Here is a 27094-nt window from a genome sequence, read left to right as displayed (position 1 = left end):
TTTTCCAGCCAGAACTCACTGGAACTCAGTTCTGGCACCTCTCAGATGAGTGCCATTGCCATTATAAGAGAACAAGAGAGGCGTTCATTGTGAGTTCTGGCACCTCTTTTTCTAGAAAAATAGCACTGTTGATAAGTATGCTGTCATCGATAGCTACACCCTGTGTCTGGCAAGTATATATAGCCTAGCAAAAGCTATGCAAACAAGATACACAAGTGCAGAGTACACATAATTCAACAAAGATAATATTTAATGCTTAACATTTGGGCATCAACAGAACATGGTGATAAGTAGCTTCCTTGTTTCACATCTTAACAAAGTTGCAGTTTCGTTGGTTGGCTTTAGCTCATTGTTTTTTGTTGTTTAACTCAGATCCTCACCTGTCATTTTGTCACATTTTGATTTGCATAATTTAATTAAATTATGCATTTTAATAGGTAGGGTGTATATTTGGACTTCTGCGTAGCTTTCAGGCTTTCACCTTTTAGTTTTTAGTGGAACATGAGAAAGGGGGTTGATTTTTTTTAATTGGGTCAGTATCTCTTGGTATTAAAACGTGCAAGATTTTTGATCACAACGAATTCCTCAATAGGCATTCTGTATAACTCTGTCTTTGCTCCCTACCTTTGCCATGAGAAACTGACCTGAATATAGTATCACCCTGTACCTAATGAACTTCAGAAGGGACTGGCTGGATCAGGCCCATCTAGTACAACATTCTGTTCTCACAGCAGCCAACCACACGTCTAAGTACGCACCTTTTATTTTTTAAACATAGTCTGCATTTACATTTCAATAAAATGTGTTCTGCATTTAAATGAAAATATCCTAATTTAACTTATAATTCTGTAACCTCAGCATCTGCACTGCTGGTCCTCCCAGTTTGGACTACTAGGATGTGTAACAAAGATTTGAATATATTTGCATATATGCAAATTGACATTTGTGCTCATATGCTTCCGCCCCGCCCCGCCGCTTTCAAATAGACTATTGCCTGGGACGTCAATCATTGCCTGAGGGGCGTGGCAATACGGGGATACTATAAGAGGCGGGGCAAACTTCAGAGAACATCTTGAGTGAAGGACAGGGGTGAGCTTGAGTCTATCCAATGGGAGAACAGAGTTTTCATCACGTGGAAAATAAGGCCCTGTCTCGGCCAATACACGCAGAGACATGGGATCATACTATGGAACAGCGACAGGCCTCAGCCAATGAAAACACTTGGCTTGCTTGTCACGTGGGTCAACCGTTCCTCAGTTCGCACCGCTCTGACAGCCGTATTGTAAATCAGCGGAGGGCCGGGAGGAAATGACTCAGGGGACAAGAGGGAGCGGGCTGCAGGAGCAGCCAATGAAAAGGCCAGAGGAGAGTCACGGGATGAGGGTGACATGAGGGGCAAGTGTATGCTGTGGGCGGGCACGTTTCCTGCCCAATCATGGCGCGCAGGAGCTGCACGGGCTCGGCCACGAGTGCCCAATCAGTAAACGAGTTCCCTGGCTCTCTTCACGTGACGAGGCTCTCTGCAGTCAACAGGAACAGGATGTCCTTCGTCACGTGACTAGGGTAGCGCGGGCGGGGGTAGAGAGAGCAAGGGGCGGGGTCGCGCGCTACGGAAGCCGAGAGGGACGCAGAGCAGGGCGGTTGCAAGCAGCAACAGTAGCAGCGATGGCTGCGGACGGCGAGCGCTCCCCGCTACTACCAGCCGAGCCCGGGGATGGGGGCGGCCTCGGCGCTGGAGGGCTGGTCGGGCCCGCAGGGCTGGTCTCGGCCTCCGCCTCGAACCCGCCGGGGAAGCCGAACCCGCCTCAGGGTGAGCCACGCCCCCTCATTAATATGCATGAGATTCCAATTGAGTGGGGGGGAGCAATGGAGGGGCGTTGGGGGGAGAAGGCGAGGGAAGCCTCCTAAGTTGAAAAAGCGGAGTTAAAGCATCAGGGGCGGGGTCTTTAGCTGCGTGGGCGTGGCTACTTCGAATGAGGGCGTGGCCATGTGCTGCAGGGGCTGGTCTGCAGGCAATGGGGGTTCTAGGCGCCCCTGCCTAGCAATTAGTGAGGCAGTAAGTGGAGAAATTCAGGGTTGGTCTGGGAAGGTTTTTTGTAGGGTGTTGGGGTGCAGGTTAGATAAGCAAAAGGGACAGGTGAGGGCATGATTGGCTTCACAGTAGTCTGATGGGCAACATGTTAGAGGAGAGAGGTGGATTACCCTGTGGAGGGGTTCCCCCAAGGCTGAGTTTGAGCATTTACAGGAGGCAAAAATATGTTGGCTGACACTTGGAGGTCTGATTGCAAAAATAAACAAATGAATAACATCCTTGTCTTTTTCTGATTCACTGGGTGGGCGTGGGTGAAGAGTTAAGCCAAGTGCCAGTAGATATTGGAGTCTCGTGGGATGAATTTGGGCAGAGCCGAGGACAGATTATTTTTTTAAAAAAGGGTTGTTGAAGTATTTGTGAAATGTGATGTGTGCTGTTTTGGGAAAAGGCAGCTGAGATGCAGGTCTGGCTGAAGCAGAGTGAAGAGGGGTTGGGGCACTGAAGCAATAGTCCATGCTCCCTTTCCACAGACACTTCTTTCTTTCCTCTTGAAAGGGTTTCCTTCCTTCAGTGGGGTCAACGATGGGGGCCAGGCAGCTGTGCTTCCCGGAGAGGACCCTCCACCCTACTCGCCTATGGCGTCTCCAGAGAGCGGCAGTGCTCCCATGATCACTTGCCGGGTTTGCCAGAGCCCCATCAATGTTGAGGGCAAGATGCATCAGCATGTCGTGAAATGCAGCGTCTGCAACGAGGCCACGGTGAGCACTGTTGGAAGGGCGGGTGGTACAGTGGCAGTGGGGCTGAGGTAGCGGTGAAGAGGAGGAGATGTGTGCCAGGAGATCCTTGGCTCAGATCTTGTCTTAATTATCGAAACTCTAGGCTTGTTTCATCTTTGGCTCAACAGCCATTATTTCTCAGCCTCAGCTGCTACCCACAACATCACTAATAGTAGCCAAGTTGTAGCTCAGGTGGCATATTAGGTACACATATATATATTTGTGGGGTCTTTTTTCTGTAGCAGGACTGTTTATTTAACCATGAGACCGGAGCTCAGGCAAAAGATGCACAACTGATCTTGCTTGGTGTTAAAATACCTGCATTGCATCCATTCTAAAAGATGTGATGTTCCAACTTTGGCATATCCAGGTGGATCTGGGAAAGGCTTCCAGCCTGAAACACAGAAGAGCCACTGCTAGTTGGTGTACTGAGCTAGGTGGCCTGACTTGGGATAAGTCAGTTTCATCTGTAAGCTGTTGGTTTGCCAGGTAACTGTTGAGCCAGCCTTTGGCAAGCTGTTTCCAACTACAGCTGATGGGAGTTGTAATCCAAAACATCTCAGGGTACCAGCTTGCTGGTGGCTGTGCTAGGCTGATGGAAACCAACCAGCTGACTTCCTTTTAACTTGGGACATAATGAGAAAAGAAAACGGGTAGGAACTTTTCTCTCTCCTCTCTCATAATATTAGATCCCGGGGTCACACAGTGAAAACCAACTGACATTCAGGATAACCAGGAGGACATACCAGTTCCTGTTCACACCCCGACATAATTAACCATTGACACCAGACAGGGTGTTGGGTCAATAGCTTAGGTAGGTTTAAAAGTGGCTTACACAGTCACATGGAGGAGGAGAGATTTGTAAATTGTCAATGGTGACTATGTGGAATCTCCAGCTACAGAGGCAACATACCTCTGAATTAAAATTTGCTCAGCAAGAATCTAAAAGGGAGGGCATTTACTTGCACTTGGTTAGTAAATGTCAGGGAACAGGCATTTTTGTCTCATCTAGCAGCGTTCATCTTCTTGTATGGGAAATTGAGATCTTGGATCCACTCCAGGATCCTTTTGAGGTTTTTTATTTCTTTTAAATATACCCTGCCTTTTGAGGAGCTTCCTCCACAAATGTTGACTGGGATTGCAGAAAGAAGTACCGAAAAATAAATAAAAATAGAGTAAAGGTGGCAATGAATTTGGATGAGATGAATCACTTCCTTCTGCAATCCCAGTCAACATTCACCAATCAACCAAACAGAGTGTTAGGCCCTCTGACACAGGTGTTCCCAACCTCTTTGGAGCTTAGGGGTACAACTGGGAATTATAAGAAACCTACTCATTTTACAGATGAAAAGTTGGCGATGGTCAGAAACACACTTAAAAAGCAGGTGAAACACCAACCCCTGCAGAAAAACAACCTCAAAATACAGTACAGACCAAAAAAGTGTGACAGCAAACACCCTTCCCAAAAAGAAGGGTACCTCCTCCTCCCAACCTCCCAAAAGCCTTACAATAAATAGATATGAGAGGGGCAACTTAGGGAGCCCTAGTCCCAACAGTTTTAATGGAAGGAAAATGGAAGGTGAAAGATGGGCATCCTTGACTCAGTCCCTCATCCCTTGTTCCCAATATATAGCATGAGGAAAAACTTATCCTGCACTCATGTTGTTACTGAAGGATTCGGGGATGGTTCCTTTGCACAACAGAGCTAGTGGGGATTTCCTTTTTCTTCATCCCCATGCCTAGTTCCTTGTAGGTCTGAACTTCTGGAGGTAATAATACTCTGACTTATTGGGTTCTTGGAAGCACTACTAAGATAATGTGCATGGACCACTTTGAACACACAGGGTGCCTGAATGGTGCAAAGTCTTGCTCTGAGGGCAGTTGTTCCGCAGTGGGGCAGAGCTTCCTTTCTTGGCTCTGCTTCTCCCCATTCCTCCCTTTGCACTGCTCCTTTGTTTAGAATATTCTGTGTTAACTTGAGAGAGAGGGTAATACGCCAAAATTTTGCTAAAGCCTAGTCCGGCGTATGAACATAAATCTTGAAGCTGAAATTGCAGCTCAGCAGTGGCCTTGATGCTTGGACAAGCAGATTCCACAGAGTTGATGTGATGTGATGCACTGCTGTCTGGGCACCCTTCAAAGTTTTAAATCAGAGCTACAGATCTCTACTCTGTTGTTTCATGTATTTCCCAGAATAATTACCTGGAGTTAACCTGACTTTTTTTTAATCTCCTGGAGAAACCTGTCTGACCATAGTTAGCTCAGCTTCTCATCCAATAAGTGAAATCTCATTTATGGATGCTGACAAACACAAGAGTGTGGTTCAAGAGGGATGGTCTGTTGGACTTTGGAGCTAGGTTTATACCTCAAATTAACAATAACACAGCATCTGTAGGGTAGAGGTACGGTGCAAAGCTTTTCAGACAGTTATTATATTGAGGAAAGAATTGATGTTTCAAGATCGTGAAATGCACAAGCTTATCTAGTTGTTTTAATATGGTACTTTATCATTAAATGGGAATGCACTATAAATACCAGCAGCTTAGGGTCAGCTATAAACATTAAACAAGTCAGCTTTAAGGAAATAATTGCTCTGTTGAAACCCTTTAGTCAGATTGTCCTTTTGCTCTCTCCAATTAAGCCTTACCAGCTTAATTGGAGGCCACCACTAGAAGCCTCTTCATCAGTCCTCTGCTGACCTATTGGCATTCAGATCTATCTTTCTGTGGTTCCCTAGAAGTCTTCTCTCTGGCACTCCTAACCGCCAGCAGAGCTCTGAGCTGCTTCTCCTTCCCTCGGGGCTGCAGGCAGATTCTCCACTTAACTCACTGAGCCAAGTGATTCAGCGATCTTCAACAAAACCAGATATCTGGCCACCGAGCCACACTCCGTGTTTCTGAGGCCATGTTTCTTGGACCGTCTGTCTTCTTCCCTGGCCCTCCTTTATTCTGCTGTCCATTTCTTCTGACCAACTTGTCTTTCCAGCTCCTAGACCCCTACTTTTACTGCACACCAGGCCATATATATACTAACCCCCACTGGTGCAGCCCCAGCCAATCTCACTGTCCAAATGAAAATTCTAAGCCTCCCTCCACCAATCAAAATATGCATATCTTCCATCCCTGTTTTGCATACTGTGAATTTCATCACCAGCCCTTCCTCAGAGCTGTCTGTTACCACCCCAGTGACAATTAAATCTCTGAAGCAGAGTGAAGACTTCCAACATATTCATCACATATTCCAATGCACATTCAAACCTTATTCACATGTCAATTTCTTCATGTGTTGAAACATTCCTTAATATCGGGCTTCCCCAGCCTGGTGCCCTCCAGATGTTTTGGACTACAACATCAGCAGGGATAATCAAGAGTTGTAATTTAGCAGCAGAGGGAGGCTTGTGTGCCTTAAACCAAAGTGAGGAACTTGCAGTCCTCCAGATGTTCCTGGATTTCAACTCCCATCCTTTCTTGCCATTGTCCATGCTTGGCAGGGTTGACAAGAATTGAAGTCCAGCAACACTGTAAGGCCACAGCCCTCATTCCTCTTCTAAACCTTCACAGAAGATGATAGACATATTCACTGGAGTCCAGTGTGACTTAGTTCATTGTGATTTTCATACATTCTCTTCAGTGTAAGTTGAACTAGTATCACTTCTGCCCTTCTTTGCATGGTCTGCTTAAATTGGGTGGTGTGGGTATTGTTACATTCCGCACTAGAGTTTAAAGCACTTCACAATTCTGATCTCCACTTCTGCATTAGGAGGAGAGGTGTGGCTGTGAGTTTAATGATTTATCTGTGACCAGCTACAAAGCCTTACGGCTAAAAGAGTCTCCCAGGTCCAGAATACTTGCTCTGAACCCTTGCTTAGCACTGACTGTTGCTTGTCAATATAATACACAGTTCAAGATACTTGGGACCAAAAATGGAATAAAAAATTGACCTGGGGTGGAAATCGACCTGCAATTTTCTGTGCCTTTCTCCTCCTCTTGCCCTTCTGGTTCTCTGGCCTAAAGTCCCATCTCTTCTGCTGTAATGAATACCCCTTTTTCTCAAGCCTTACCTTGCTATTCTAGGTCCTGAGTGAGAATTTCACCTAGCCCCTGCTTCTCACCCTTCTGCCATCTTGGCTGCCACTGAGCCATCTTCACACTCCCATCTCTGTGCCTTTTCCTTCCACAGCCCCACCCCATAAATTACAGAGACCCTGCAAGATCTTTCCCTAGCAAAATAGACCCTTCACGTCCCTAACACCCTCCTCCCCTCACTCTTAAACCAGGATGTGTGTTTACGTCTTATGGATTGTGTCTTTTTGCCTTCTTTCTGCTACAGCCTATCAAAAATGCCCCACCTGGTAAGAAGTACGTGAGATGCCCCTGCAACTGCCTCCTGATCTGCAAAGTGACATCGCAGCGCATTGCCTGTCCTCGGATATACTGGTAATGGAATGGGCTGGGAGAGGTGATGTGAAAGGGGCATGGCGGCTTCGATGTACGTATTTTTCGCTCTATAAGACGCACCAGACCACAAGACACACCTAGTTTTTGGAGGAGGAAAACAAGAAAAAAAAATTATGAATCTCAGAAGCCAGAACAGCAAGAGGGATTGCTGCGCAGTGAAAGCAGCAATCCCTCTTGCTGTTCTGGCTTCTGTGATAGCTGTGCAGCCTGCATTCGCTCCATAAGACGCACACACATTTCCCCTTACTTTTTAGGAGGGAAAAAGTGAGTCTTATAGAGCAAAAAATATGGTAGTTCCATTGGGGAATTTTGGGATGGGACCCCCAGTTCTGCAACCCAGATGAAATAAGTTTGATTTTTGAACTTGGGATATGCTTGTGGGGGGGGGAGGGTACCCTAGAACTCCACCCCCACTATGCTCCATGGAGTGGTGGCTTACAGGATCTGGCCAGCCAGCTGGGTCCTAAATTTCCCACACATCTGTGGGCCACTATGACAGTTAGGTAGTCCCTCTCACCTGTCAGTCACCTGACACCATTGTTTCAGGTGACTTAACATCAAAGGAAAGAATTGGGCAGAGTTTTTCTTTTTGTTATGGCAGTCAGAACCTTTTGCTTATCTATTGCAAGTCTATTGCCAGAGATCTGTTGATCCTGACTTCCCTATTGCCCTCCTGCACCCCGACCTAGACACTGCCAGAGAACTGCTTACCCACTCCTTTTTTCCCAGTGGCATTTCCTTATCTAGGAGGCACCTGTAAATGAGTTGTTATATAAGCTCTGAGTTGGTCTGTTTCTGGTGACTTAGTTTTTTTTTTTTTAAAAAAAAAAAACAACCTCTTATCATATTGTGCGCACTGTCTTGAGGACCAACCAGCTGACTGGATATACAGTGGTGCCCCACAAGACGAATGCCTCGCAAGACAGAAAACTTGCTAGACGAAAGAGTTTTCCGTTTTGGAGGTGCTTCGCAAAACGAATTTCCTATGGGCTTGCTTCGCAAGACGACAATGTCTTGCGAGTTCCTGCTGGGGTTTTTTCCTCCCCCCCCCCTTTTGCTAAGCCGCGAAGCCGCTTATCAGCTGATCCGATCAACAGATAAGCCGCTAAAAGCCGCTAATAGCGCTAATCCGCTAATCCGTCAGTGGGCTTGCTTCGCAAGACAAAAAAACCGCTAGACGAAGAGAATCACAGAACGGATTATTTTCGTCTTGCGAGGCACCACTGTAAATGGCTTTAATTTCACTTGAAGCCTTAATCTGAAACCCCTCCCACCCCTGAACAGGATGCGGCCAGGAGCCTGGTGCTGTTTGAAATAAAAATTAATAATCTTTGTATCCAGGGGAGAAAAACGTCTATACTAAGAAACGTTTGCTGCACTGTGTGATCAGAGTTGCCTGATGATTGTTGTGTGTGGGAACTGTGAAAACAGTGTCACAAAAGCAGGGGGCCATAGATGCTTGTTTTAGGAGGTGAGAAATGGAGAGATGGAGCACTTCTTTTTACTTGCCGTGGTCAATAGTTGTATTGGTGGGGAACTAAATTTAGCTGGGCAAGCTGGATCTGTTGGGAGGATAGACCTAGCTGCATGTCGGGACAATATTGGCAACAAGCAGGGAATAAAGGAGTAATGTTGGGATTGGGAAGTGGGTGGTGTGCCAGTTTCTAGGCTGTACCACTGGTACAGGCACGGAAAGGCTTATGAGAGCAGTCATCTAATCTAATTCTTCTTCTTTCCCCCCCCTTGCTCCCAGTAAAAGGATCATTAACCTGGGCCCAGTGCATCCAGGACCCCTGAGTCCTGAGCCACAGCCGGTCGGTGTGCGCGTCAACTGTGGACATTGCAAAAATAACTTCCTGGTAAGGAGTGCTTGGAAGTGAGGCCGGGGTCATTGGGGGTGGAGCGGGTTGGAAAGAGAGAAGGGTAGGACTTAGGATCTTCCCACCGCCTCCAGCTTTTGGAAACAAAACAGTAGCTTGTTGTTTTGCCTAAAATACCTTTTCTCCAGAACATTGGTGTGATGAAGCCAGCAACTGAACCAGCAGTGTATGTAATGGACAGAGGTATTCCACATGGGGCCTTCCAGTTATGCAGCTCAGATCAGCCCCAGTGTGGCCGATTGTCAGGGGTGGTGGAAGTTGCAGTCTCAAAACATGTAGAGAGAACTGGGTTGGATGCCTGTCCCTGGCCTGGGAAACCCATGATCAAATTGTCAGCCTCAAATCTCACTTCTGGGCGGCCTCTGGGCATCGGGATCTCTCGGCTGAACGTCCCTTGCAGGATTACACAGAAAAATTGGTGGGGGAGCAACATCCACTGCTCTGGGCTCCCGGGCAGAAGGGCAGGATAAAAGTGTAATTCACAAATCAATGTGCTAACAGTTAAGGAGTGTCTTGTTCTGCTTTTGGGATTCCTTTTGGGATGGGTGGCAAGGGATAATCTTGCTCCCTCTGTTGTGGAACCCTGGCAGACCCGCTTGAATAGGTGGGCGCCTCTAGAGTTGGAGCAGGCAACTTTTTCTCCAGATCTGGTTGACTAGCTTTACTTCATATTTTCTTTTTGTTTGTTTTTTCTCCTTCCCTTTAGTGGACAGAGTTCACGGACCGCACATTAGCACGATGCCCTCACTGCCGTAAAGTGTGAGTTAACTCCACTCTTCCTTAACCCACTAACCGGGCAGGGGGAGATTGAGGGAATGTTCTGAATAGCTGCTGTATGCATTTCATAGAATCATAGAACTGTCGAGTTGGAAGGGACCCCGAGTGTCATCTATAGTCCAGCCCCCTGCAATGCAGGAATCTCAACTACATCATGAATGGCAGGTGGCCACCCAGTCTCTGCTTAAAAACCTCCAAGGAAGGAGAGCCCACAACCTCTCGAGGGAGACCATTCCACTGATGGACTAGTAGCTGGATTGGGGGAGTGGGATTGGCACTTCTTTTTCTCGGACAAGTGAACCTGGAATTGTGTTACGTATTTTGAGCCAGGCCGCTCAAGAGCACAAGCTGCATTTTGAGGTGTTAGTCACCTCAGCAGAGGTTGGCTGCTTGCTCTGGGCCAGCCAGTGTGGCAAACTCCTCTGAACTGCTTCCCCAAGATCTGAGTCTTCAAATCCCCCCAGAGAACTGAGGCTCCCTAAGCACAGTTTGATAGGCTGCCTATATCTGCCCCCAGATCCTCCATCGGGCGACGCTATCCCCGGAAGAGATGCTTTTGCTGCTTTCTGCTAGGCGTGTTGATGGCTGTGACAGCGACAGGACTTGCGGTGAGTGTGAGCAAGAAGGCACAGTCCCAGTGCGGCCCTTCCTGGCGTTCGCTGTCTGAAACTGAACTAGCCCTCGCTGCTCAGTTTTCAGTGCAAAATATTAGGAAGTTTCATTAGATCCGAGCCTGGGGCAGCTTTTGGCTTTAAACAGCCCACGACCCTGAGATTTCCCACGCATTGTACAGGCTGCTAATTTCTCAGTACAGTCGTATCTTGGAAGTTGTATGGAATCTGTTCCGGAAGTAGTTCGACTTTCAAAAGGTTTGAAAACCAAATCGCAGCTTCTGATTGGCATGCAGGAAGCTCCTGCAGCCAGTCAGAAGCCCTGGAAGCCCCGTCAGATGTCTGGGTTCCAAAAGAACATTTACAAACCGGAACACTCATTTCCGGGTTTGTGGCATTTGGGAGCCAAAACGTCTGAGTTCCAAGGTACGACTGTACAACCCGGAGCCAGGGCTCACCGAAGGCTTTGGCAAGCTCCCTTCAAGTACAGCATTATGGAATCCTCAATACACTTCCTTATTTGTGAGTGGCTTTGTTGAGGTATCAAAATTACGGGGCACGTACAGAAAATCAAAACGTTAAAAAGGAGCAGATGACATTTCAAGGGAAATTCAACAGCGACTCCTGAAAAGTCCCTAGGAAGCAAAACTTGGTGGGTATGTTTTGGAGAGAAACATGAGCACGTTGGACTGCTCAGAGTGTGGTTCCCAGAGTTTGGTCCTAACCTCACCCACATATATCAGCACTGCGGTGTGTGTGAAGCAGCAAGTTAGAGCCCCATCCCCTTCTGGAATGGGATTAGCCTACCTGTGCCCGATAGGTGTTTATGCTGCACCCTGAGCAACGGTGTGCCCTTGGGCTCCTCCCAATACCCTCAGTCCCCTCCCTCTTTCACAGAAAACCTCTTTATCCATTTGACTGGCAGTGAAAGTGAGTTTGGCAGCATCATCATTCGCTGACTCCTCTTTGCCTCTCCTTTTTGTCTCCAGTTTGGTACGTGGAAGCAAGCCAGGATATACGGTGGGATCTACGCCTCTTGGGCCCTGGTTATTCTACTGGCCTTGGTGTGCCTTGGTCGAGCCACATACTGGGCCTGCATGAGGGTCAGCCACCCTGTCCAGAACTTCTCCTGAGCCTTTTCCTCCGTTTCCAGCTCCTGCTGCTGCTCCCAGCACATCATCTACTGAGAGCGAGCCCTGTCCGTCCTCATTTATTCCCCCCCTTCCTTCCGCTTTGGGGCTGGGACCTTCCGGGGCCACCCTCCTGCTGTGCCAGCACCCTATTTTTCAGTCATCTCAGCAGCTGCTACTACCCTCACCCAGGAGTCTCTTTCCTGGTCGTTCACCCTGGATCTGGTGGTGCCAAAAACGAATGCTCTGACCTGAAGAACTCTCTTAACCTGCGGAAATCTTGGGGGGGGGGCTGCCCCAGTAACAGCAGAGTTCTCTGGGGGCAACAGAACACTAAATGGGACCAACGTCAAGAGGGGCTTATGCGTGATTAGACATTGTGGGTTCCAAGAAACTGGCACAAATTCCTGAGTACCTCCCGCGTGTGGGAGACATCAGAGCTACGGCAACTGCGCTGGGACACATGAGCAACAGGGGCCAGAGTGGACGGATGATTAGATTGAAGCGGTCCAATCCCAGTTGTGATGGGCTCAACCACTTGAGATTAAAAAAAAAAACTATAGTGACTCGGCTGGGACATTTTTGGCAGAGTGGTACGTTTTCAGAATCCGTTGACTTCTCTTTGAGCTGCTTTTGAAACACTTCCCAGGCTGGAAGGAGCTACAAGACATCAGCGCTGCATCCTTTCTCTTTGCTCTGTGACTTTGGGGCAGCTGCGAAGGACAGCTCAGGCTGCGAGAGAGTCGAGGCACCTTGCACGTTCCGTAAACGGTGATCCTGCGACGAGAGGCGTGGAAGGCGACCAGATCCTCGGCTGCTGGCTTCCCGTGGCGCTTGGGAGAACTCGGTTACTTAATGGCCAGTACCCTGCACCGTGGCGTGGGTGCTCCAGACTCCTTCCAGGCCCTTCTTCTCCCCAGACCTTCCTGTCCCTTAATACCGCCTGGCGTTTGGCTAAATGTCCCCTACCCAGTCAACAGCCCTCTATTCTATGACCAGCGGCAATCCTGAGATCTGGAAGGCTCATGCTGACAGAATCTCTGGTACCACATTTTGACACTTTTTAAAAAACGTCCCTTGATCCTGCTTTCATTTCTCTCCCCCTCTCTGCCCTTTTTTGTTTGCACATTCCATGGTGGAGGAATTTCCCCCTCTTGCCCCTCCAAGAACCAAATCCCTACTTGGGAGGGTGGGGCTGAGGGACCCTCCCCCGTCTTACGCATCATGTCACTGATTTGTGCCTGGTTTAACAACCCACCCCCACATCCCATCCTAATCATGCACTGAGACTTGTCAGGTTTCACCCTTGGATCCTGGGGAGTGGATTCCCTTTCCCATATTTACTGCTGGGTGGGACAGCTAAGTCCTTTCCCCTCTTCTATCTGCAATTCCGTCTGCGATCTTTCCTCCTGGCTTGAAATTCCAACCTCATCTCTTTTGTGTTCTGATCCTGGACATAACTTTTCCACCCCTGCCCCTTCAACTCGCTTCCAAGAACATGCTTTTGTGTTACCCCATTTTGGGTGGTGGTGGTGGTGGTATTCCTTCCCTTAAATCGGGGAACCTTTGGGCCTCTAGATGTTGCTAGACTTGCATCTCCCGTCATTCCTTGAAAGTGCAGCAGCTGGAGGCCCCAACGTACCCCACTCCCTGGCCTAGGTCATTTGAGGCCTGCGAGAGACGTTCATGGGAGGGAGGCCAGTCTTGGCAGCGCAACCAGAGGGGAAAGGGTGTCAGTCCTGCTTCCGTGCATGTCTTGGCTTTTGTCAATGGGGTGTTTTTAAGTCCCTTCCTCAGATTCCCCCCTTCCTCGTGCCCCCATGGCTTTGAGCTTGTGGCCCCAAACTTGTTGCCATTGCAGCTTTGTATATATAAGAATAACTGATGTGTACATAGAGCTATTTAAGATTCGCTCTCCTTCCCGGTGGCTCCCTCGCTCCCTCCCACCCACCTGTGTGCCTGCACCTTGTCTCTCCTTCAGTCATGCTGAAACTCGCCTCTCGCTCTCCTTTGTCTCCACACAGCCAAAGGAGGAATGCAGATTGGATGGTTGTAAATAAAGTAAAAGATTCCATAAGTCTTCTGAGGGGTGGATGCCCTTTGAGTGGTTGTTTTCTTGGGAGTGTGGTTTGGACCATATTTGGATTTTGGAGGGGGGGGTGCTAATTGGGGACGTGCTGTTTCCCAATTTGAACCTGGTACCCTCCAGATGTTTGGGCCCACAACTCCCTGCAAGTGCCCTGCCAACATACAGTGGCCAGCCATGATGGGAGCTGCTCTGTCTCCCTTGTAAGTGGATTTAATTCTGTGCGCTTCAAACAAAAACTCTCCTGGTCTTGATTCCTTGTTCACAGTTGCTAATATAGGGCTGAACTGAGGGATGAGGGAACCTATGGCCTTGCTGATGGTGTTGGACTATGAATACCATCAGCCCCAGCTAGCATGGCCACTGTTCAGGGGTGATGGGAATTGTAGTCCAGCAACATTGGGACAGCTACAGGTCCTCACCCCCATCCTAGCCCTAAACCATTTTGGGACTGAAATGGGGAAATCTAAATGACAGGGTAAAAACTGGGCTGCTTTTGACTAGCACTGACAGGCATTTAAGGTGGGATGTCTGCTTGTTGAGAATGTTCCCTTTTAAGATGTGGACACAGTCTACCAGGAAATTCTACTTGTTGAAAGAGCACCCTGAATTGCCCCGTAGTCATCCAAATTTGCCCCTTAACCATGCCTCACAGGGATTCCATTCCAAGCCTACAGGCAGGGCTGCTACATCACCTCAACAGACGGCTTGCTGGCAGTGTGATTTGGGAAGAAATGCGGCATTTTATTAACTGCAAAGGTCTTCTGTTGCCACCCTCCCAACCCTCCAATATGTTTAGATAAGCTTTTTTTAAAAATTGATTTCTGCAAACTACTTTGTGTTGCTTACCTGAAAAGCAGTATATAGCATGGAAAATCAACGAATTCAGCTGCAATAGGCTGTATGCATGCAGAGAAAAAAGGTGACTTGGTAAATAGTAATCTAGAGCCAGGGTTGCTGTCAGGCTGAGGCTATTACGGGAGTAGCCAATGTGGGAGCCTCCATTGTCCACTGCAACTCCCATGAGCCCCAGTCAACATGGCCAAAGATCAAGGGAGATGTGGTCCAAGAATATCTGAACTGAGGGCGCCACGTTGGCTACCCTTGTGTTAGGGAGAGCTGCGTTTAAATCTTCATTTGAGTTTGATAGTCACTGGATGGCCATGAGTCAGCCATTGCCAGAGGTCTCCCTCATAGGTTTCTTGGAGGATCCAACAGATGGGGAAAGTAATTCCTGTGACTCTGGAAGATTGACAGGATAAAAATGAAGTAAACAGTCATTAACAGGGTGCAGGGAGGAACACCATCACTCATACTCCAACCATAGTGGCTGAAGCCCATTGGAACAGAGGGTGGGAGCCAAAGACTAGGTGGAGCCTGTCCCAATGTCCCCATCCTCTCCCCTATTGAGTGACACAAGGGGTAACAGAGACTAAAGCAGAGAAAGCTGACAGGTCAGGTGACCCCTTGGGCTGGCTGGAAGTGGGAAGGCAGGCTGAGGGTTGGTGTGGCAGTGCCCATTCACCTCTGCTGCCCCTCCACCCTTGAGAATAATGCCGCAAAAATAACCAGGAGAGCTGTAGAAATTCACATTTTATATATATATAAAGGGAAGTTTAATACACTTTTTCCAGAAGAGTTAAATCTTTTGTCTCGGAGCACCATTGCTGCCTAGAAGGGGGGGGGGCAGCCTTTTGTAAGGAGAAAACTGGTAGCTGCTAGGTAGACAAATAAGGGACGGAGGATGGACAGTTAGAGGCCAAAGGAGTTGCAAAACAGCTTTTCCTAAATACAAAAGAAACTTCCACTTTTGAGAACCACATCGCACAAGGGTTGCCAGCTGCTGAACCAGCGATACCAACCTCACATTTAACAGCCCTGAGTCAGAAAGACACCATATGGCTTATCCTGCACCTCCCGCCTCTTCCCTCCCATCTGCTCTAGAGTGGAAAACGGGACCCTGCTGACTTGCAAGGGGGGGGAGGGAGGGAAAGGGTGCATGAACTTCTGCAGCACTGGATTTCCCCAGCGCACTGCACCATTTCACAAGCCCAAAACCATCCTTGGGGAGAGGCGGAATTGCAAAAGAGGCGGTCTTCCAGATCAGGAGCAGGCAACCCAGTGCAGATACCTTACTGTGAACAAAGAAATAACAGAGAAATTTGAAGCCCCCACTAGAGAAGAGTGGGCATGAACATAGGCCAGAGTTTGCCACCATAATGCTCTCTAGATGTTGTGGATTGCACTTCCCAAGAGCAAGACATCTGGATGGCACCATGTTGGTGACCCCTGGCATACTGAAAGAACATGATCTCAAATCCCACAAGCAGGATTTTCTAGGGCTGGGTCTCTCTATCCACCTCTCGGCTCAAGCTGCAATTATCAGAGGATACCCATGTTAGTAACCGCCCTCCATCCCCTTGACTCTCCATCACACAGCCAGGTACAGGGTGATGGGGCAGTGGTCGCTGCCCAGGGCCGTGGATCGGATCTTGCTGTCGCAGACGTTCTCCAGCAGGTCTTTGGAGACCACAAAGTAGTCGAGCCGCCAGCCCACGTTCTTGGCCCGGGCGTTCATCATGTAGGTCCAGAAGGTGTAGGCATAGGGGGTGTCAGGGTAGAGGTGGCGGAACGTGTCGGCAAAGCCGGCCTCCAGCAGCTTGCTGAAACCCTCCCGCTCCTCGGGGGTGAAGCCGGCGTTCTTCTTGTTGCCCTTGGGGTTCTTCAGATCGATCTCCTGGTGGGCCACATTGAGGTCCCCGCAGAGGACGAGGGGCTTGCGGGCAGCCAGGCCTTGCAGGTAGGAGCGGAAGGCCATGTCCCAGCGCTGGCGGTACTCCAGTCGCACCAGGCCCCGGCCTGCGTTGGGGACGTAGGCCGTCACCAGGAAGTAGGAGGGAAACTCAGCCGTGATCACCCGGCCTTCCTTGTCGTGCTCCTCCTCGCCTGCAGGGGGGCAGAGAACGGAAACGGTCACCGGTTACGGGAGTAGCAGAAGGGGCACCTGGATCTGGTGGGGAACCTAGGTTTCCCCCAGGCCTTGTTGGCCAAGTTTGAGTTACAATGTTTTGATTTATATACCGTATTTTTCGCCCCATAGGACACCCCAAGTTTTTTGGGGGGAAATAAAGAAAAAAAATTATTCCCCCCCCAGGTGCTTGTGGGGCCGGCAGAGGGGAGAAGCGCTTTTCTCCCCGCCGCCCGCCTGCAGACCAGGTCCGGGGACAGCGAGAAGACGTGCTGCGCCTCCCAGCTGTCCCCGGAGCTTGCGGGGCTGGCGGCGGAGAGAAGCACGCATCTCCCCGCCGTCAGCCTCCAAACCACATCGGGAGACAGCGGGATGGCGGCGTTCCGCCTCCCCGCTGTCCCCCGACCTTGTGGGGCTGGCGCTACGGCTCTCCTGAAGCCTGGAGAGTGAGAGGGGTCGGTGCGCACCGACCCCTCTCGCTTTCCAGGCTTCAGCGAAAGCCTGCATTCGCCCCATAGGACGCACACATTTCCCCTTCATTTTTGGAGGGGAAAAAGTGCGTCCTATAGGGCGAAAAATACGGTACCCCTTTTCTTACACTTACGTACACCAGTGGAGAGACGGTGGCTGGCCCAAGGTCACCTAGCGAGCTACAAGGCAGAGTGGGGATTCAAACCCTGTTCTCCCAGGTCATAGCCCAACACTCTAACCATTACGCCACACCAGCTGTCGCCAGGTGACCTTTTTTCCCTTTGTCTACAGAGCTCTTTTCAAAGCACCTCGCCAGGGAATATACAAGACCCGAGAGTCGACCCATTGTCCCAAACTGATATACAGCAAAAATTGTAAAAATCCTGATGTTTTAGACTACAGTGCCCATTATTCTTGTCCATTATCCATGCTAGCTGTAAGATAAACAAGGGCGCTGTTCAAAAGCAAAAGAAACATAAGACTTTCAGACAAAACAGGAGAGATTTGCGGCAGAGGACAGTGTAGTTTAGGGGTGAGGGGCCTTTATTAGCCCTTGGGACAAGAGAGGCAAGACCTGGTGAGAGTTCTGAGGGCCAGACAAGGGGCCGTGAGGGCCACATTCAGCCCCCAGGGCAGAGAGTCCCCACCTCCAGTTAGTCATGGGGTTTCAGAAGTCCTTACCGATACCGTAGGTGACATCGACAGGCTTGGCCTTGGAGAGGAGGGCCACCCCACTGTAGCCTTCCTTGTCGTCAGAGCAGGCCCAGTACTTATGGGGATAGTCAGCCAGATCCCGGATCTCGGCCGGCAGCTGTTTTTCGGCACATTTTGTCTCTTGGAGGCAGAGTATGTCTGGCTTCTCCTCACACACCCACTGTGGGGAGAGATGGCTTTAGGTCAGGTCTCCCATCTTCTCACAATAAAGAAAAACGAGATTTAGCAGGGTGGGGAGCAGACAGAGAGGGGACTGGGTTAGCTTGCTGATGAAACTAGCTACGGACTGAAGGGATTCCTAGAGTCATAGAACTGTAGACTTGGAAGGGACTATGAGGGTCATCTAGTCCAACCCCCGGCAATGCAGGGATCTTTTGCCCAGTGTGGGGCTCGAACCCACAACCGTGACATTAAGAGCCTCATGCTCTACCGGCTGAGCTTTAGTGTGGTGTAGTAGTACAGTCCTATCTCGGAAGTCGAACAGAATCCGTTCCGCAAGTCCCGCTGGACTTTCAAAACATTTGGAAACCAAGATGCGGCTTCCTGCAGCCAATCAGAAGCTACAGAAGCTGCGTCGGATCTTCGGATTCCAAAGAACATTTGCAAACCGAACACTCACTTCCGGGTTTGCGGCGTTTGGGAGCCAAAGCGTTCGAGTCACAAGGTGTTCGTCAACCAAGGTACAACTGTAGTAGTAATAGGGTCAACTTTAGGACCAGAGAGACCTGGGTTCAAATCTACACCCAGATACAAAGCTTGCTGATTGTGGATTAATTGTTTCGTCTCAGGCAAAACTCCCTCACAGCAGCGCTGTGATGATAAAACGGGGAAGAAAGTGTATTTATTCACTTATATGCCGTCTTCAACATGCTTCCCCAACATCTCAAAGAATGGCTGGAAGAAGACCTATGTCTGAAACCTGGAAAGCCCCTGCCGGTCATCACTGACATTATGGAGTACAACGGACACATACCAATAGCCATCACAGTTCCCAAATTCCTTGGCTCTTATGTACCAAAACAGCACCACACAGAAACGAGAGGAGCGTCACGCAAGATATGGGGATCCCCAATATTTGTAAATAATCTTTAGGGGAGCAAAAACGTAAGGAGGAAGAACATCCCTATAAAACAAAACAAAACAAAAACCTAGTCCAATTAAGTCTGAACATGCAAAGGAATGCTGAGTATTTGAAGGGGGCGGGGTAGATGACAAAGAAAGCCAGATGGGAGAACGGAATGGAGCACCCTGCAACAGGGCATGACTGGCTGGCACCCAGAATGGGAGCATCCCGTACAGCAACATTTTGTTGCAGCCCTCACTTGCACTCCTACATCGCTAATGAGAAGTCTGTTCTGGGAGAGGAAGAGCAAAAGGTTGCTTTAGTCCCAGTCTATCGGCCTGCGATAGAGAAGGCCTCACTGTGGCTCAACTCTTCCCTCAGAAGCAGAGGAAAGGTATATAATAATAATAATAATAATAATAATAATAATAATAATAATAATAATAATAATAATAATTTATTATTTGTACCCCGCCCATCTGGCTGGGTTTCCCCAGCCACTCTGGGCGGCTTCCAACAAAGATGAAAAATACACTAAAATGTCACATATTAAAAACTTCCCTGAACAGGGCTGCCTTCAGATGTCTTCTGAATGTCAGGTAGTTGTTTATCGCTTTGACATCTGATGGGAGGGCGTTCCACAGGGCGGGCGCCACTACCGAGAAGGCCCTCTGCCTGGTTCCCTGTAACTTGGCCTCTCGCAGTGAGGGAACCGCCAGAAGGCCCTCGGAGCTGGACCTCAGTGTCCGGGCAGAACGATGGGGGTGGAGACGCTCCTTCAGATATACTGGACCGAGGCCGTTTAGGGCTTTAAAGGTCAACACCAACACTTTGAATTGTGCTCGGAAACACATTTGTAGGTAGGCTACAAATAGATTGCCCTGATTGTTGGCCTTCACAGGCTCAGTTGCTTTTGCTTCCTACAGTCCCAGGGGGATTCCCCGGTTTACCCAGAAGGACGTCTGGTTGCCATACCACTGGCTCCTAATTGCTTCTCCAGGAAAGGGTGGGAATGCAACTCTCCCTTGAGGGACTACATCATCTCCAAGGAAACATTTAACCTGATGGGTAGCCATGGTGAAGCGCAACTCAGGGGAAACGGCTGTAACGAAGGTGGAAGGGGAGCAGGGAAGGACACAAACTGCCAGGCAGAGGCTTTCCTCCAATGTAGCTCAACTGTGGCCCTCCAGGTCTGGGACTCCAATTCCCATCATACCATGATGGCTGGGGCTGATGGGATCTGGAGTCCAGCAACAACTGAAGGACCACAAGTTCCCCACTCCTGAACTACACCATGTGAGGCTTTTTCTACTTTAGATATTGGGGTGGGGGAAATCGCTAAAGAGACTCAAGATAATATTTTTACAAAATTATGCTCAAAATAAAGTACAGAGAGAGAAGGGAGGCACATGGGAGGGGCAAGACATACATCCCACACCATTACTTGCATTCAGGAGGAGTCACCCGAATAAATTAATTGGCGTCAAATCCAGGACACGCAAACAGAAGGACTCCTTCATGGAACCCAGAACCAATCTGTGGAATTCACAGACCACGAGATGTGGCGACGACGGCCTCTTTGAAATGGAATCAAAAAATTCATGGAGGGGGGGGGAAGATCCATGAACAGTCATGGGATATATGGATCCCAGGTCATATTCTGGGAGGGTGGAAGGCAGGGAGCCCATAAAGCAGGGGATTGGCCAGTCAAGTAGAGGCCTGGCCAACTCAATTCTCATTTTGTCTCCAGGGGGCAAGACTTGAGATGGAGTGGAAGAAGCTGGGAGAACAGGATGCAAGCAGGAAGGCAGGCAGATGGGACTGAGGGCAGGCTGGGGTTAGTTGGGCAGTGCCCCCCCCCATTCCCCCTCAGGGGTCAGCCTCTACCGGTTGAGCCTATTCTTATGCCTTACCTCCAGCCCCTTCTTCTTAAACCAGGCTCGGATCCCGTCAACATTCCAGGAGGTGACCTTCAAGGTGTATTTCTTGCCACTGGGAGAGGTGAGTTTGTCAGGGGGGTCTTGGTACAGGATTGGACCATCGGCCTCCTTCTCAGCTTTCGCCCCACCTTTCTTAGCCTTCTTAGGCTCTGGTTCTGGCAAGAATAAAGAGTGAAGAGTAAGAAACAATTCGCTTTTCCATCAGTCAAGAGAAACACTGGGGTTCCGTGTAAGGTTTGCAAAGACCTACTTGACTGATTTCATGTGGCAAACAACATTTTCCTCCAAGCAACAAGGTAAAGAGACCCCTGACCATTAGGTCCAGTCATGGCCGACTCTGGGGTTGCAGTGCTCATCTTGCTTTATTGGCCGAGGGAGCCGGTGTACATGTGGCCAGCATGACTAAGCTGCTTCTGGCGAACCAGAGTAGCGCACAGAAACGCCATTTACCTTCCCGCCAGAGTGGTACCTATTTATCTACTTGCACTTTGACATGCTTTCGAACTGCTAGGTTGGCAGGAGCAGGGACCGAGGAACAGGAGCTCACCCCGTCGTGGGGATTCGAACAGCCGACCTTCTGATCAGCAAGTCCTAGGCTCTGTGGTTTAACCCACAGCGCCACCCGCGTCCCTAGCAACTAGGTAGTGGTGGTTTATAAGCATCAGTTTTTCTTTTTCTCTTTTGTCCATATATGAATATTGTCAGTGTAGGCATGTAGCCTAGTGGATTGGGCGGGGAGGCAGGCTGGTTAGTTCTGTGGATTTATTTGCAAGACTGGATCCAAGCAGGTGTGTCATTCATTCATTTACACAAACAATCACACATTTAAAGATGCCACACAGGAACCAAGACTGGGGCAGAGGAACACCTCCATCAGGGAAGCGGTTTTACGTAACTCCTGGGCTAGCAACGTAGGATTACGAGCCAGTGTGTTGGTTAGGGGGCTGAGCCAGGACCAGGGTTCAAATTCCTACTCAGCTCCGAAGCAGTATACTATCTGCTGGGCATGCAATATTATTTATTACATTTATAAATAATAAAATAGATTACTTGCTTCATTAATACATTTCCTTCACAGAGTTCAAGGCAGTCTCCCCATCCCAAGATCTTATATTCACATTAACACTGTGGGGAAGGCTAGTTACATTGAAAGATACAGTGGTACCTCGGGTTAAGTACTTAATTCGCTCCGGAGGTCCGTTCTTAACCTGAAACTGTTCTTAACCTGAAGCACCACTTTAGCTAATGGGGCCTCCCCCTGCCACCGCGCCGCCGGAGCCCAATTTCTGTTCTTATCCTGAAGCAAAGTTCTTAACCTGAAGCACTATTTCTGGGTTAGCGGAGTGTGTAATCTGAAGCATAAGTAACCCGAGGTACCACTGTAGTGACATCTCACTGAAAGATGGGCCCACAGCACTAAAATCGAAGCTAAGCCTGCCTGCTCTTTGAGGCTTGCAACTGTCAATCACCTGATGCCATCAGGAAATCCACCCACCTATCAAAAATGTCTCACAGAGTTTGGGTTAGTTCTGGATCCAGCCCTCCAAGTTCACTCAATTCCCCACCTTGTAGCAGGTGAGAGAAAGACTACGACACAAAAAACATCTGAAAGATTATTTTTAGTAATAGTAGTAAAAATAATAATTTAATTTCTTATCCATGCCCCACAAAAATAGTGCCAAAGCAGGTTACAGCATTAAAAATATATACATTAAAAAGTTTAAAACAAATTACAGCCACAAGAACAGGGTGAGTCCTAAAAATATCTATCTCAAGTGTCATATAAGCTCCATCCATATTCAAATCCATCTTTATTGCCAAGACTGAAGACACTGACCTGCCACTTCCTCCTTCTCAGGAAGGGCTTCAACTTCCTTCTTCTTGCCCCGTTTTGGCATCTTAGGTGCCCAGCTGGATCCTACCCCAGGCAGCTGGCAGCGCAACCTCGCCCGAAGCAGGCTATTGAACAGCAACGTTGTCTCCTGGGGAGGAAGGATCATGATGGTAAACACTCCTAAATGTCCTCCAAACAGGCACCTTCAGTGCCATAAGCCCCATTGACTTTGGTGGCTTTAAAAGATTAGGCAAATTCATGGAGGATAAAGGTGAGATGGCTGTGTTCTGCCTCTGAATACCATTTGCCAGAAATCACAAGTGGGGAGAGAGTGCTGTTGGCATTCAAGTCTTGCTTGTGGGCTTCCCATACGTCTCTGGCTGCCTACTATGAGAACAGGATACTGGATGGGCCTTTGACCTGATCCAGCAGGCTCTTCTTAAGACGAATCCCCTAATAATTAATTAATTATTATTATTATTATTATTATTATTATTATTATTATTATTATTATTATTAAATAATTAGTCCCTAATAATGCCACTCTGAAAACACTGAATGGGCGACTTTCCACCCAGCAAAGTGTCTTTTTGCTCCACAAATATCCGCTCATTTTTAGCTAATTATGATAATTCCCCCAGATCAAATGACAGTGTGCTGACAAGACCTCTGTGCTACAGCTGCCCAGAGCACAAAAATATATGAGGAGGCATAGACACTAGACTGGATTAAGCTTCTAGTCAATTCAAGTCAAGATAAAGGTAAAGGGACCCTTGACCATTAGGTCCAGTTATGGCCGACGCTGGGGTTGCGGTGCTCATTTTGCTTTATTGGCTAAGGGAGCCGGCGTACAGCTTCCGGGTCATGTGGCCAGCATGACTAAGCCGCTTCTGGCAAACCAGAGCAGCACATGGAAACGCTGTTTACCTTCCCTCCGAAGTGGTAACTATTTATCTACATGCACTTTGATTTGCTTTTGAACCGCTAGGTTGGCAGGAGCTGGGACTGAACAATAGCTCACCCCGTCGCGGGGATTTGAACCACTGACCTTCTGATCGGCAAGTCCTGGGCTCTGTGGTTTAGCCCACAGCGCCACCCGTGTCCCAATTCAAGTCTTAGCAATATGCAATAGTGGGGGCCTGAACCAGTTCGATTTTTACCTGTCATGCAACCACGATGCTATGCAACTACGATTGCATATGCACCACTTGGTTGTAGGTTCCCCACCCCCTGCCATGCAACTACAACGAAATCTGCACCAGCTGAGATTTCACCTGCCGCGCAACTTTTAAGGGCACCTTTAAAGGCCTTCCAGGGAGAAGAGGGAACAAGAAGCGGGGAGGAGAAACTACCTTATCAATACACCCTCCCTCTGCAAAGACAGAAGACCGGCTTCCCCCTTCGCTTCTGTATAAATCATACAATTAATAAAATAATTATTATTTCCCATTATTTCTCCTCCTGTTCTTACCCCACCAGGATCCCTCCGCTCCCCAGAGACAAAGGCGGAGACTGCAGAGCTCGCACGCGCGCCAGGAGAATGGAGAGCCCGGGAGAGCAGCACGTGGAGTGGATTTGTATCACGTGACACAGGCTGCTGAAAAGGGCCTGAGAGGGCGGGGCTCTAATTATGAAAGCGAGAGGGGAGATTGCCTTGGTTTTGATGGAGGAAAGGGTATGGACAGTAATGGCATGAAGGGGTTAAAGAATCATAGAGGGTGTCACGTGGAGAGGGAGTAGAAGAAGTTCGGTGGCTGATGACGTAGCTGGACTCTCTCCGGGCAGCCTCCGCCCCAAAGGGGAGTCACAAGTTTTACTGGAGTTATACCAACACCTTAGGTTCTCAGTTGAACTGTGGTGGGGCCGGCCAACGCTAAATAAAATAAATCAGGGGTGGCGGGAGAGTTTGTACAGGATTAAAAAAAAGATGATCATGTTTCACTGCCGGAGGCAGCATGGCTCTGAATACCAGTGAGTGGCTAGGACTCGCAGGTGGAGAAAGAGAGAGGGCCATGCGTTCATGCCAAAGGTTGGCATCTCGCTGCCTTCTGAGATGATAAGAATGTGGCGCTGGGTCTAATCCAGCAAGGCTCTTAAAGAGAAGCAATGCTTTTTAAAATTTGTTATTAAAATGCCTATGCTTGCGTTCTCTCCGCATATGGAGGTGGCCGAATGAAAACCAGAAGTCAAGGGTTGATTGCCTTTTTCTATCTCTAGATTCTCTGCCTCCTTTTCGTTGCCTATAATCAAAGAGGAGGAGGCGCTGCAGTTTAAATCTCTCCGGAGTTTCTCTCCCCCTCCCCGCCTTTCCCCCTCCAATTCCCGCCCCCGGTTCTTCCTCTCATCATCACCATCATCATCATCATCTCGCAGTCTTGAGTTTCTGCAGCTGCAAACTTGGATCAGGGCAAAGACACGGAAGCGGGGAGGCAAGAGAACCCACGTGGAGCCCATCGCCACCCTCTGAACTGGGGGGGGGAAAGATTGTAAGCCCGCCTCTGGCTATTTCCTTTGCTCCTCTTCTTCGCAGCTCCCAGTGCGCTACGCTAAGCAAATGCTCCGCAACGCTAGGAGGAGGAGGCAGGGCCCCCAGAGGTCCCCGATTCACACGTGCAATAACTCTCTCCCGCAGATGGGAGACGAGATCAAGGCGAGAACCCTTCATTTCAGGTCCTTGAAAGGGGTTAACCCAACAGCGCACAGTCTATTGGACTCCAACTTCCATCAGCCCTAACCAGTGCAGCTAGCAGTGAGGGATGATGGAAGTTGTAGTCCACAGCCACCTGCCGAGGCAATCTGCTTCACCGTAGAAGAGCCCTTACAGTTAATAAGTTTCCCATAAAACTTTGGCCCAAATCTCTGCGATTTCTACCTATTTATTCTAGTTCTGACCACTAGAGCAACAGAGAACAAGTCTGCTCCATCTTCAGATGTTTGGAGGCAGCTGCCAACATCTCTTAATTTTCTCCAGGCTAAACAGGCTCAGCCCTTTCAACCTGCACTGAGTTTGCAAAACCTACACCATCCCCTAATACCCTCTTTTTTGTCAACGACCTGATTAAAACCTGGTAGCCAGAGCTGGAACTGCCCTGTTTTTTCTCCCAGTGGAACTGAAGCCTGAGCTAAATCTTGGATAGAAAGAGAAAACTCTCAGGTCAGACAAATGTCAAACACGTGCTCTTTAGCCACCTTCTTGCACATGCCCACCAGAGTGGCAAAAAAGTGGACAGGCATATCTGCCTATCAACTAAATGGCTATTACTGTATGTTTATTATAACAGCACGGAGAGCCAGTGTGATGTGTTGTTTAGAGTGTCAGATGAGGACCTGAAGATCAGGGTTCTGTCATGAAGCTCACTGTATGACCTTGAGTCTGTCACCATCTCTCAGCCTGGCCTACCTCGCAGGGTTACTGTGAGGATTAAATGAGGAGCAGGAGAATCAGGCACACCACCTTGAGCTCCTTGCAGATGGGATATACACCCTTGTTCAGATTAATTGAAACAAAGCATGTTTTCTATCTTACTCATAATCCTGTACTCAGAACAAACACGGAAAGTCAGTTGATCATTATGGTGTCAGAAGCCTGCAGCCAATAGAAGACAATTATACAGAGCTGGAAAAGAGGTATCCTGACGGTACTGGGATATTGCAGCAGGACCTAGCCCCCTGTCACTCATCGAAAGTGGTGAAGAAATTCATGACAGAGCAGCAAATACAGGTACATACAGTGGTACCTTGGGTTAAGTACTTAATTCGTTCCGGAGGTCCGTTCTTAACCTGAAACTGTTCTTAACCTGAAGCACCACTTTAGCTAATGGGGCCTCCCGCTGCTGCCGTGCCGCCAGAGCACAATTTCTGTTCTCATCCTGAGGTAAAGTTCTTAACCCGAGGTACTATTTCTGGGTTAGCGGAGTCTGTAACCTGAAGCGAATGTATCCTGAAGCATATGTAACCCGAGGTACCACTGTACTTGATTGGCCAGGGAATTCCCTGGACGTAAATCCCATTGAGAATTTTTGGGGTATATGCAAAAGTCGCCTCTGTGCTGTAGGCTGTATGACTATGGAGAAGCTCATTCAGGCGCTGATTCAAGTATGGTACAGGGATCCAAAAATCACCAGTGACTGTCGAAGCTAGTAGACTCCATGCCAAACCGTGTTCACATGCTGCTTAAAAATAGCGGAGGTCATATCCGTTACTAATGTACGTATATGTGAGTTATGTATATGTGAGTTTTGTACAATAAACTGCATTGTTTGTTTCAATTAATTTGCACAAGGGTGTAAATGCAATAAATAAATAAATTACCAGGTAGGGCAGGGAAGGGAGAAGTGGGAAACGGGGGGCAGGGG

General features: G+C 48.7%; 3 protein-coding genes across 7 annotated transcripts in view; 2 read left to right on the top strand and 1 right to left on the bottom strand.

The window, feature by feature from the left end:
* Window positions 1-27094, top strand: part of OSGEP (O-sialoglycoprotein endopeptidase) — a 244986-nt gene that overhangs the window by 208718 nt on the left and 9174 nt on the right. Inside the window, exon 2 of one of the 5 annotated variants that reach the window (XM_083470803.1) lies at window positions 25009-25225. The exons of 1 other annotated variant lie outside the window; for it this stretch is intronic. Coding sequence is in view for 1 of the 4 variants with exons in the window: in XM_083470801.1 (XP_083326927.1) it covers window positions 26440-26460 (21 nt within the window). In the remaining 3 variants the exon portion in view is untranslated. Of the gene's footprint in view, window positions 1-24967; window positions 25226-25374; window positions 25894-26307; window positions 26461-27094 lie in introns of those variants that run through there. 3 more of the 5 variants (XM_083470802.1, XM_083470804.1, XM_083470801.1) reach the window with 3 other exon arrangements.
* PIP4P1 (phosphatidylinositol-4,5-bisphosphate 4-phosphatase 1) lies at window positions 1555-13740 on the top strand. The gene is made up of 7 exons (XM_083470818.1): window positions 1555-1810; window positions 2588-2790; window positions 7138-7244; window positions 9019-9124; window positions 9852-9904; window positions 10440-10530; window positions 11523-13740. Exons 1-7 carry the CDS (start codon window positions 1666-1668, stop codon window positions 11664-11666), a joined length of 849 nt encoding a protein of 282 aa, XP_083326944.1. The 5' UTR covers window positions 1555-1665; the 3' UTR covers window positions 11667-13740.
* On the bottom strand, window positions 15328-24358 carry APEX1 (apurinic/apyrimidinic endodeoxyribonuclease 1). The gene is made up of 5 exons (XM_083470830.1): window positions 24211-24358; window positions 22743-22887; window positions 20879-21060; window positions 17870-18062; window positions 15328-16695 (listed from the first exon to the last, which is right to left on the bottom strand). The coding sequence occupies exons 2-5, from the start codon at window positions 22801-22803 to the stop codon at window positions 16181-16183; spliced, it is 951 nt and encodes a 316-aa protein (XP_083326956.1). The 5' UTR covers window positions 22804-22887; window positions 24211-24358; the 3' UTR covers window positions 15328-16180.

Source organism: Podarcis liolepis, assembly GCF_965112155.1.
Source record: "Podarcis liolepis genome assembly, chromosome: 13".
Classification (NCBI taxonomy): Eukaryota; Metazoa; Chordata; class Lepidosauria; order Squamata; family Lacertidae; genus Podarcis; species Podarcis liolepis.
The sequence above is the reverse complement of the archived record's forward strand: the minus strand, read 5'-3'. Positions and strand labels throughout refer to the sequence as shown.